The 12,086-nt window shown below is 38.9% G+C and overlaps 2 protein-coding genes across 3 annotated transcripts; both read left to right on the top strand.

The window, feature by feature from the left end:
- Nucleotides 1-926: 926 nt before the first annotated feature.
- On the top strand, nt 927-9,356 carry LOC18585709 (putative ABC transporter C family member 15). Its single transcript, XM_007008659.3, has 11 exons — nt 927-1,336; nt 2,314-4,667; nt 4,842-4,928; nt 5,231-5,881; nt 6,437-6,601; nt 6,871-7,165; nt 7,373-7,587; nt 7,777-8,082; nt 8,335-8,398; nt 8,493-8,732; nt 8,838-9,356. Exons 1-11 carry the CDS (start codon nt 1,306-1,308, stop codon nt 8,963-8,965), a joined length of 4,536 nt encoding a protein of 1,511 aa, XP_007008721.2. The 5' UTR covers nt 927-1,305; the 3' UTR covers nt 8,966-9,356.
- Nucleotides 9,357-9,502: 146 nt separating this feature from the next.
- Nucleotides 9,503-12,055, top strand: ENA (DnaJ/Hsp40 cysteine-rich domain superfamily protein). Of its 2 annotated transcripts, XR_001929786.2 has the most exons (6): nt 9,503-10,045; nt 10,579-10,675; nt 11,005-11,059; nt 11,151-11,520; nt 11,629-11,670; nt 11,759-12,055. XR_001929786.2 is itself a non-coding variant. In XM_018129065.2 (4 exons), the coding sequence occupies exons 1-4, from the start codon at nt 9,914-9,916 to the stop codon at nt 11,392-11,394; spliced, it is 528 nt and encodes a 175-aa protein (XP_017984554.1). In that variant the 5' UTR covers nt 9,503-9,913; the 3' UTR covers nt 11,395-11,611. The 2 variants fall into 2 exon arrangements, 1 of the variants encoding a protein (XP_017984554.1); XM_018129065.2 differs by lacking the exons at nt 11,629-11,670; nt 11,759-12,055 and having other exon boundaries at nt 11,151-11,611.
- The last annotated feature ends 31 nt before the right edge of the window (nt 12,056-12,086 follow it).

The raw sequence follows: 12,086 nt of genomic DNA, 5'->3' as shown, positions 1-12,086 counted from the left end.
ATTAAGAAAAATACCTTGTTCATGCTCGTGGATTAAATTATTCCTCACATGTGGTCATTAATTTCCGGCACAACATCTATGTAATCATTCTCATTGCTAATTTCTTAATTATTAATTAGCGACCCTAAATTTCGTAGCTAAGAAACCTTTTATTAATTAATTAATATTAAATAGTTTGAAAGTAGAATATACTATTTCCCCATAATTATATGCAGAGACGACAAGGACAGGTGGAGCTCACTCCACTTGAAATGCTGAGAAAGGTTGATGGCGTCTGGTGTGTTCCAGTCTTTACAATAAGAATATTTGCGGCCCTAAGTTTAGGTTAAGACTAGCGGTAACATGAGGATTAGGATTGAAGAGACTTGCCTTGATATCAACTGCCAGTGGCAGTGGCTGTGCCGGCCAGTAGACATCCCATCCATCTTGACTAGTTGGTTCACATCAGAATCATCAGCAATTTTATTATTAATGCATCATAATTAATCAGCACTCTTAATTTGCTTTAATCACTCTGGCGTCACAAGATCAAGATCGAGGCATGAAATAAAGAATATCCCTTGCTAAGACTCCTAATTCCATTTGACATCAACTAACGCCAAGTCTTTCATTCCAGATATATCCACCTGAAACGAGAGCACATACATATAGACGTATAACAAAGGGTCGAAATTGAAATACAAGTCAAGTTAATTAAAGCACAACTAGTGGATTACCAATTCATGATAGGATTTAAACTCACTATAATTATATCTTATCACGAAATGACAAAACAAGACATAAATCCAGACTGCTGATTTCGAAGGATTCTCCACCATGAAAAAGGCAACACAAATAATTGAAGCACCAATCTTATTCACTCCTAGTGGGGGCTCGCTTCGACTTTATTCAACTTTTCTGTTTGGGAGGAATCACTCAGCTTCCCATGCTTCTCCCACATGCTTTCCAATCATGTCACTAGAAAACATCAGCATGAGTTTAACCAACCAGCCAAAGAACCGCCGTCGCCAAGCCATCAAGTGGTATCCCCACCTTCGTTACATAAACAAATAAAATTTCCTCTTGTTTACTTACACAAATATAGCTATATATACATTCTTGTGCTCTCCGAATCTTTAATTTAATCTCTCCCCATTTTATTACATCTTCTTTGTCGACACCTCAAACTCAATATCATCTCTTAGACATGCATTAACCTGCTCTTTCAACCCTCTCATCCTGCGCTCACACCATGGAATTCATTTATCAGATACAAAGCTCAAGGGCCACTTTGGAGGTTTCAAGCTAGAAAGGGAACAAGGAACCATGGACGTGTTCACTTCATTCATTGCAACAAGTAAGTCTATATATATATATCTTTTTCGTCACTTTTCCTTCATTTCTTCCTACTCCTTAGATATATATATATATAGTTGCATGGAGGCATGCGCAGATACATGCACTCCAACCCAAAGATTAAAACTTATCTTAATAATTTGCATCCAATAATTATTGGCCTTAGTACCCAAACTTAGTTTGTGATGTTATCACGGTCGAAGCAAGGACATGAAATTTAGGCCGCCATGCACTATGGTTTTCCTGAGTTGAGTTTCTTGGTATTTTCTTCTTATTATTGATGGATTACTGCAATTCCTATGCGTAATATTGGCTGTGTCTTGTTGGACTTGATTAGATTACTTCATTCTTTGCAATATGAAAATTTTGTTTTGCCTTCTTAACTCAAACTTCTCCATATTGATTATCTTTCCCTAGTGGTTTCCGCGCTTTTTCGCTACTTCTTTTAATGTACCTGGAAAAAGACAAAAAAAAAAGAAAAAGGATGAAAGTAGAGAATTAATGCACATTAAAGTAGTAGTGCCTTGTTAATTATAAACTGTTTAGTGGCAATATTAGAATATATCAACACACGTCTTCCTTGATGACAAACTAAAACTTCTTTGTAAGTTGTTTATGAGCCCACAACCAGGCTTTCAACACTCCATCAAACACCCATTCTCCCTTTTCCCGGCTCTTATTTTCCCTACTGCATTTCTTTTCCCTAAGAAAGGATGGGACAGATAAAAACGTTTCTACTGAATGGATTATACGTACGCTAATTTTCCCAAAAAAAAAAAAAGATTATACGTTCATTACGAATTGTCCTCAATATTCACCGGAATATATAGCAAATGGCAATGTCATATGATGGGCTTTCAAAACATAACGTCATGCTAGAGGCAGCAATATGCACTTATTTGCCGTCATATTTACAAGCAATAGCTAGCCTCTACTAAAACATTGCTTAACCTGGCGCTATTTTCTGATGCCTGACAGACTCGAAGTTTCTTCAGTTCCCAGAGACATGGATGCACCTAAAATCACCTTGTTTCTGGGAGGAGGTCAGCGTAATTATGCAACTTGGCTTCATTGTAATCGCATTGCTTCATTTTGTTCAAAAAAGTGTGGCTCTGATGCTCAAACACAGCAGGAAGGTTGCAAATCAAGCGGCAAAAAATTACCCCATTGGTGCAAAAGTCAGCTTTTGTTATATAGCCAGTATAGTGTGCTCCACTTTAATGCTGAGCATTCATTTCATAAAGCTACTGATGCTGCTAAATAGTATGAATGACACCCATTGCAACTCCATACTTCAAGCTTACTCATCAGAGATCATGCAACTGATGTCATGGGCAGTAACATTAATTGCAGTATGCAAGATTCCAAACAAAGGGCACATTAGATTTCCTTGGATTCTAAGAGCATGGTGGGTTTGCAGCTTCTTGTTGTCCATTATCTGCACAGTTCTTGATACCTACTCAAGAACTGCAGAACATGGCCATCTTAAAATGCGAGATTATGCAGACTTTATCGGTCTCCTTGCATCCTTTCTCTTACTGGTTATATCAATCCGCGGGAAGACGGGTCTAGTCTTTATTGACTCCAACAACATTGCTGAGCCACTTCTCACAGGAAAAACTGATAAACATTCGAAACAGGAAAGGGAATCCCCATATGGAAGAGCAACTCTTCTTCAACTCATTACCTTTTCTTGGCTCAATCCATTGTTCTCTGTAGGGGTCAAGAAACCCCTAGAACAGGATGAGATCCCAGACGTTGATGTTAAGGACTCTGCTGAATTTGTCTCCTTTGCCTTTGACCAGAATCTAAAACAAATTAGGGAGAAAGATGGTGCGGCAAACCCTTCTATATACAAAGCAATATTTCTGTTCATCAGGAAAAAGGCAGCAATTAATGCATTGTTTGCAGTAATAAGTGCAGGAGCATCATATGTTGGTCCATATCTGATTGATGACTTTGTTAGCTTCCTAGCTGAGAAAAAAACCAGGAACTTAGAAAGTGGATACCTTCTTGCACTAGCCTTTCTAGGTGCCAAGATGGTTGAGACAATAGCACAAAGGCAATGGATCTTTGGAGCCCGCCAGTTAGGTCTTCGGCTCAGAGCTGCTCTAATATCTCATATATACAAGAAGGGCCTAGTTTTGTCCAGTCAGTCTCGGCAAAGCCACACGAGTGGAGAGATCATCAACTATATGAGTGTAGATATCCAAAGAATCACAGACTTCATCTGGTACTTAAATATTATATGGATGTTGCCTATACAAATTTCATTAGCAATCTGCATTTTGCACACGAGTCTAGGTTTGGGGTCGTTAGCTGCATTAGCTGCAACTTTAATAGTCATGTCTTGCAACATACCTATCACAAGAATCCAGAAAAGGTACCAATCTAAGATCATGGATGCGAAGGATAACAGGATGAAGGCTACTGCAGAAGTTCTGCGAAACATGAAGACTATAAAACTTCAAGCATGGGACAGTCAGTTCCTCCAGAAGCTAAAGAGTTTGAGGAAGATAGAGTATGAATGGTTATGGAAATCACTAAGATTGGCAGCAATTTCAGCTTTCATTTTCTGGGGATCACCAACGTTTATCTCTGTAGTAACTTTTGGGGCGTGTATGCTGATGGGGATTCAACTCACAGCTGGCAGAGTATTGTCTGCACTGGCTACTTTCCGAATGTTACAAGACCCTATATTCAATTTACCTGATCTACTCTCAGTTATAGCACAGGGGAAAGTTTCCGCAGATAGAGTTGCTTCCTACCTCCAGGAAGAAGAAATACAGCAGGATGCCATTAAGTACGTTCCCAAAGATCAAACAGAGTTTGAAGTGGAAATTGATAATGGAAAATTCAGCTGGGACCCTGAGTCAGGCAACCCAACCCTTGATGGGGTGCAACTAAAAGTGAAGAGAGGGATGAAGGTGGCAATATGTGGGACTGTAGGGTCAGGCAAGTCTAGCTTGCTTTCATGCATTCTAGGAGAAATACAGAAATTGTCAGGAACCATAAAGATTAGTGGTACAAAGGCTTATGTTCCTCAGTCGCCATGGATATTGACAGGGAATATCAGGGAGAACATTTTATTTGGGAATCCTTATGACTATAACAAATATGACAGAACAGTTAAAGCATGTGCTTTGACAAAGGACTTGGAGCTATTTTCTTGTGGTGATTTAACAGAGATTGGAGAAAGAGGGATTAATATGAGTGGAGGACAGAAGCAAAGGATACAAATTGCCCGTGCAGTCTACCAGGATGCTGATATATATTTACTTGATGACCCATTCAGTGCCGTGGATGCTCATACAGGCACACAGCTCTTCGAGGTAAATAATGTAGATTCTGACTTGGTGTCCTTGAGGAGGAAAGGTGTGGGGGCAGCATACCAGAGAATAAGTTTATATCATGAATCTTAAAAATTATACTTTTTATATTCCTATGGCTACCTTTTCTCAACTATTAAAAAACCTTTTAAGACCAGTTATCCTTTAACTTGGCAGGATTGCTTGATGGGAATTCTCAAGGACAAGACTACACTTTATGTTACCCACCAAGTTGAGTTTCTGCCAGCAGCGGACATCATTCTGGTAAGCAAGATACTCAAATTTCTCGAGTCATTTCAAAAGAATAAATCCGTAGTCCATTGAGAATAATTAACCAGACTTACTGTGTTCTATTTTAATGGTACGAATTAATTTTTTATCGATTAAAACAATTTAAAGAGGAAAGCAAGGTTTGTACCTAGATTACGTCTAATCATGGTACTTGGAATAACTGAACTTTCAAAAAGTTGAAGATTTTGGCACAAAGTTGAAGAGTGTCAACTCTATGTTTCTGCACATATATAGTTTATACATTTATAACTGACATCTATGATCTATCTCAACAGGTGATGCAAAATGGAAGAATTGCACAAGCAGGCACATTTGAAGAGCTTCTAAAGCAAAATATAGGATTTGAAGTTTTAGTTGGTGCCCATAGCAAAGCACTACAATCTGTTCTGACAGTTGAAAATTCCAGTAGAATATCCCAAGATCCGCCAACTGATGGTGAATCCAACACAGATTCGACTTCAAACGCCCAACTGCTACAAACGCAGCAAGGCTCAGAGCATAACCTTCCTCTAGAGATAACAGAAAATGGAGGAAAACTCGTGCAGGATGAAGAGAGGGAGAAAGGAAGCATTGGAAAAGAAGTTTACTGGTCCTATTTAACCACTGTGAAAGGTGGACTTCTGATTCCAATAATACTGGTGGCACAGTCATCATTCCAAGTATTACAGATAGCAAGTAACTACTGGATGGCATGGGCTTCTCCTCCGACGAGTGAAACAGAGCCTACGTTTGGGATGAACTTTATATTACTTGTTTATTCACTACTTGCCGTTGGAAGTTCACTCTGTGTCTTGGTGCGAGCCATGGTAGTGGCAGTAGCAGGACTCTGGACAGCACAGAAGCTTTTCATTAACATGCTGCACAGTATTCTCCGTGCTCCAATGGCATTTTTTGATTCAACGCCAGCTGGAAGAATCTTAAATCGGGTGAGTGGCATATAGAGCTAAGCAAATTTTCTCTGATCTCAATTACAGAAGTATGTAGGTAACAGACACCGGGTAGATCATTACCCAATTCATCATAGTTCTTGATGCAAAATGCAAGTTCTCTTTCATTCCCTCCTTCATCCTAATAGGTCATTAGGGGTGAAGCAATTCCTAGCCATTATCTTCAATTCAATTCCCAACACCTCATGGACCACAGCTTATGGGAGAAGAAACTCTACAAAGATGGTGTCATATCGAATGACTCTAATCTCCAAACGCTATAAGTCTAAATTTTAATTCATAAATGATCAGATCTCTGAAAATAGAAATGCCTAAAGGTATTAGATATAATAAGATAGCCTGAAAATGTAATTAAATGGGCAGCTAAATGTCTGTAAATTAGTAATTGCACTTGTACTAACGGGTAAACTCAACCTTCTACGGGCGTAGGAGCTTAATAGAAACAGATCATTTATTTATTGAAAATTAGCCACAGATCATTTATATATGATTGCATTACGAAGACTCATGGTCTTTAAGTTGTTTTATTTCCAGGCATCTACTGATCAGAGTGTACTAGACTTGGAAATGGCAACCAAATTAGGCTGGTGTGCTTTTTCAATAATACAGATTCTTGGGACCATAGCAGTGATGTCGCAGGTCGCATGGGAAGTGTTTGTCATCTTCATTCCAGTAACTGCAATCTGCATATGGTACCAAGTAAGTGACAGTTCAAATTCGTTACTAATCTACCTGGAGATGATTAGATAGGTATGCCACGCAGAAAGAAAAACCAAGTTTGAGTTAGTGTTAATATAGAAAATAGAGTTCCTGTTTATTTGTAATGTTTTTTTAGGGACAGTTTAATTTCAGAGAAAATCAGAAAAATGCTAAAGCAAATGCCATATTCCATGCAAAAAATCGACTATTGCCAACTGCCCTGAAAAAAGAATAGCTTTACCAATTCATCTTATGCATAACTGTTTCAGCAATATTACATACCAACAGCAAGAGAACTGGCCCGCTTAGCAGGAATACAAAGAGCTCCTATCCTCCACCACTTTGCAGAATCACTAGCTGGTGCAGCAACAATCCGTGCATTTGATCAAGAAAACCGTTTTATTGATGCAAATCTTGGCCTTATTGACAACCATTCGAGGCCATGGTTTCATAATGTCTCAGCAATGGAATGGCTTTCTTTCAGACTAAATCTACTGTCCAATTTTGTATTTGCCTTCTCATTGGTTGTGCTGGTCACGCTCCCCGAAGGAATCATCAATCCAAGTAAGTATGATATGTTCTAATACCCTGTTTACTTTCTGGGAGAATTGATGTTCGTACATAGAATAGATATTCACGCATGTTAATGTAGAGATATTTCCAAATTACGTTATTTACGAGTCACCTAATACTTAAGTTATAACAAGAATTGCATCTTCTATGAAAAAAAGATGAGCACTGAACTAAAATTAAGCAAATTTTTTCCAACAGGCATCGCAGGACTGGCAGTTACATATGGAATAAACTTGAATGTTTTGCAGGCGTCAGTAATATGGAACATATGCAATGCAGAAAACAAGATGATCTCAGTAGAAAGAATTCTTCAGTACTCAAACTTAGCTAGCGAATCAGCCCTCGAGATTGAAGAGTGCAGACCACCTAACAACTGGCCAGAAGTTGGAACAATTTGCTTCAGAAATTTGCAGGTGCGGTCAGCAGGGTTGTAAAGCATAATAAATTTGCCTCGCAAATGTTAACAACCGGTTCAATCAAATCTGTTCTGAACTTGTTTCTTAATGAACCTACGTTTACTGCCACTGCAAGTTTTTTCCTCTCACGCGCCCTAAGTCTGCAGGAAAGTGGAGATGCATAGACTAATTTTGTCCGTCTTGCAGATCCGTTATGCTGAGCATCTTCCATCTGTCCTAAAAAATATTAGCTGCACATTTCCTGGAAGAAAGAAGATTGGTGTTGTGGGAAGGACAGGAAGTGGGAAATCAACACTAATACAGGCTATTTTCAGGATTGTTGAGCCCAGAGAAGGGAGCATCATAATAGACAATGTGGATATCAGTAAGATAGGCCTTCATGACTTGAGATCAAGACTTAGCATCATTCCACAGGACCCAACAATGTTTGAGGGAACCGTTCGAGGGAACCTTGACCCTCTAGTGCAATATTCAGACAATGAAGTATGGGAGGTAACTGATCTTCACAAACATATCCTTAAAGTGAATTATGGAACTAAATATTTTTCTTACCAAGAACCCAGCTTTACTTGTGAGGTAGACAACAGAAAATACACAATATATAGAGTGCCCTGCATGCAAAGTTTTCATACAAAGGTGGCGCAATGCTACTGCCACGATCTTTCCTGGGTATCACGATTTGTTAGTAGTACAAAAATACTCATTTAAAATTATAACCATGGACCTAACACCCCAATATTTCAGGCTCTCGATAAATGCCAACTTGGTGAACTAGTGCGTGCAAAGCAAGAAAAGTTGGATGCCACAGGTCAGGTTCATAAACTTGAGCAAGAATACATAGTTTGATCGTATTTCGCTGCTAACCTGCTAGCGAAAGCTACTAATTAAAATGCCTCCAACAGTGGTTGAAAATGGGGAAAACTGGAGCGTGGGCCAAAGGCAGTTATTCTGTCTTGGAAGGGCATTGCTAAAGAAAAGCAGCGTTCTTGTACTGGATGAAGCTACAGCATCAGTTGATTCCGCAACTGATGGAGTGATACAGAAGATTATTAGTCAAGAGTTCAAAGATCGGACTGTCGTGACAATAGCTCACAGAATCCACACGGTAATAGAAAGCGATCTTGTTTTGGTTCTAAGTGATGGTAAGTATGGATGAACAAATATTTGTCTGCATACAAATTAAGACATGACATAAGCAAAGTAGAATGATTAGAAAAGAAACTGAATCTCTGTTTTGTTAACTGCAGGAAGAGTTGCAGAGTTTGACACGCCTGCAAAGCTATTAGAAAGAGAGGATTCATTCTTCTCTAAGCTTATAAAGGAGTACTCCATGCGATCAAAGTCCCTCAACAGCTTAGCAAATCTGCACATCTAGATCCTGCATCTGCTTCTGGGAATCATAAAACATTTGAAATTGAATGGTGCAAGGGAGATGATATAGTAGCGAATGAATCCCCCTATAAAAGATGTTTGAATGATCATTCTGCATAATAAAGGAGACAGAAATGAATCCCCCGATCGTAGTAGTATCTAACTATCGATGTTGGTAACTAGTAACGTAGGAAAAAAGAAAGAGTCAAACCGGTAGCCCCCTAGTCATGAAATCGTTATCCTGATATCCTAGGTAGCATCTACGAGACTTTCAAACACTACTTGTGATGGGAGAAGAAGATCTGTCCGAAACCAAGATTAAATTATTGATGATGTATAAGGTAATCAACTTAGCATTATGGCAAATAAAAAAGATGAATGAGAATTCTTGCCTAGCCTACCATATTGAAGAATTCTTTCCTTCTTTTTTTTTCTAGTTACCTCGATCAGCACTGACTAAAAATTGTTGAGAAAAAGAACTTTTTAACGTTTATCAGTTGATATTCATGACTAATACTCTGACAAAAAGGGTTACTAGTACTATGCCATTTGAAAATCGACTAGAAGGTTGAAAAGAAAGAAAAAAAAAAACCATGGGTAAATCACTTTAATCTTGTAATTGGTTGAAAGCAAGGAAGGAAAGAGACAGAAACCAACACCCAATCCAATCCCATTGCAAGCTTAATAGGAATAATAATTGATCATCATCCTCCATATTCCCATTTAGCAATTTTATAATGGAAGTTGTACATGTTTAGTTCAGGAAGAAGATGGAGAGGAGATTTTAATGCCATCTACTACTACAGCACAGCCAGTCACAAGGATATAAAATAGTAGAAGTTGAAAAATTAGGGGAAATTAATACTAGTGGGGCGGGGCCCGACCTACTAAAGTAAATGTAATTTCCGAGTTGTGGTCTATAGCCTGCGAAGAAGGAAAGCTGCATAATTGAATGTCGATGGCGGTGGCGTCGGCGGCAAGCCTGCTCACAGCTGTCCGATTGGAGAGTTGGAAGTCCAACGGTGGTGTTCCTGCTCGTCCTCGTCTCTCACTCGCTAAGCCCACTTGGATCATCAGAACTGAGGCAAAGCCCTTTTCTTTTTCTTTTTCTTTTCCAAGTCTTTCAATTTTCCATTTCCCTGGACAACCAAACCAACCACACCAAGCTTATCTTTTTCTGCGGCAAAACAAGATTGTAGTTTTGGGCTCCAAAAGTTTCTAATTTCTCTTGGATTTCTTGAAAAGCAAAAGATATACTAACTATGTTTTAGTATTTCTGCTCATGTTCTTTGTAGTTCTTGTTCAAACCCTCATGTCCATAGTTGATTCTATTATGCTGAAATTTACCGCCAATGAAGAACTTTTCATGCTTGTATTGTAATTCTTGTGCTAAATGCATTAGGGTTTTATAACCATGAGCTATACTTCCAAATTTCTTATAATCGGTAGCAACTAAACTTTGGAACAAAAACAATATAACATATCTCATCAGTTTAAAAAGGATTTGTTTTATCTGCAACCTAAATGCCATCAAACTAAAATTTACGTTTCTATGAATTGAGGAAAAATTGGAAGTGATTGGGGTTGTTTCCATTCATTCAATTCTTGTTTGTGCAGTCTAATGTTCGGCGAGAGAGAGTGAAGAAGCCTAATCCACCATGTGTTGTCTGCCAGGGAAGCGGAAGAGTTGATTGCCAATATTGTTATGGAAGAGGTCTCTCTTCCCTCCTATATGATATCTGGGAACGATTAGTGTTAAAACTGCCATTTTAGACTTTCAAAACTCATGCAGTCTTGATGCCAATCATAGATACAAGACTTTTTTTTTTTTTTCTTGGGGGGTGGGGATGTGGGGGTGGATTATAACTTAAAAGGTTTAGGCTTCTTGGATCAATTCTACTTGTTTTTTTTTTCTTGTATCCCCTTTTGGGGAGGCTGTAAATTTTTGCTTTCTACCTTTTTCTGCCACTACTTGTATTGGTTTTTAGCAGTATTCAGCTCTTTGGTTATAGCTTATGGTACTGTTGTGTTGTGATATTGTAGGAAGGACAAATCATGTTCATCTAGAGATGCTTCCCAAAGGAGAATGGCCAAAATGGTGAGGTATCAAAATAAACATCATTCCTAAGTAAGCCGCAATATTCACTGGTAGTGGTGTTCCAATCAACTTCTTTTGATCACTTCTGCAGGTGCAGGACTTGTGGTGGCAGTGGCCTCAGCTACTGCTCCCGATGCCTTGGAACTGGGGAATACAGGTATATAATGGGCTTCCATTTCATGAAGAGAGATGATGATCACACCCAAGATAACAAGTATCAGATTCAAGGTGACCATGGTTCACAGAGTGCAGCAGACCGACTGCTTCATCATGAGCAGAACAATTCAGATGATGAGATAGAAAGAGCTGGTGGAAACATGGATATAACAGCATGATTGGACTTCCATACTGAATTTCTCTTACTGAAGGAGACTCCATGTTTTGTAACCCAAGAGGTGATTAAACCTAAACGTGCGTCTGAAATTCTACTTAGATGGGATGGGAACCATAAATTCCAAAAGGTGCAAGTTCTGTATATTCATATTGAGCACAAGTGTTACAGGCTTAAAGAATTTGGGATAAAACATTGCTAGTATCATAGATGTTAAACAAGTTGATACTCCTTGCAGATTTTGATGCAATGAGATTGCGGCCTCTAGGCAGTAAACCTGGTGTGTAGTAAAGACCGTTCCCTCCTCTGCTTCCCTTTCTCCTTCTCTTTAATAATTGCATCCAAAGGAGAATTATTTGTCTTTTCAGGGTTTTGGTTTGGAGCTGGACAGCAGGAAGCAATGGGAAGTCTTGCAAAGTTAAAGACCAAAGTGAGGCTAAAATGAAATGAGCCACATGATTAGGCCGGTTGGAGGAAAGAATTAGTGACGGACTACTGCGAGACAGTAGCTTTTAGTACAAATGAAGACCAAACCTGGGTTTGGTTTCTGCATCACCATGTCAACGAGTGAGAAAGGGCAGGGAACGGGCGGAAAATCCTGTATATCCGTAGGTCTCAGTCTGAGACTTGCATATGAAACGAATCAATCTCCGTTTGTTTCTTCATCTTTTACTTCTCGACAAGTTTCTAACAAAA

This window comes from Theobroma cacao, chromosome 10, assembly GCF_053813885.1.
Source record: "Theobroma cacao isolate CCN51 chromosome 10, ASM5381388v1, whole genome shotgun sequence".
In the NCBI taxonomy this organism is placed as follows: Eukaryota; Viridiplantae; Streptophyta; class Magnoliopsida; order Malvales; family Malvaceae; genus Theobroma; species Theobroma cacao.
The sequence above is the reverse complement of the archived record's forward strand: the minus strand, read 5'-3'. Positions and strand labels throughout refer to the sequence as shown.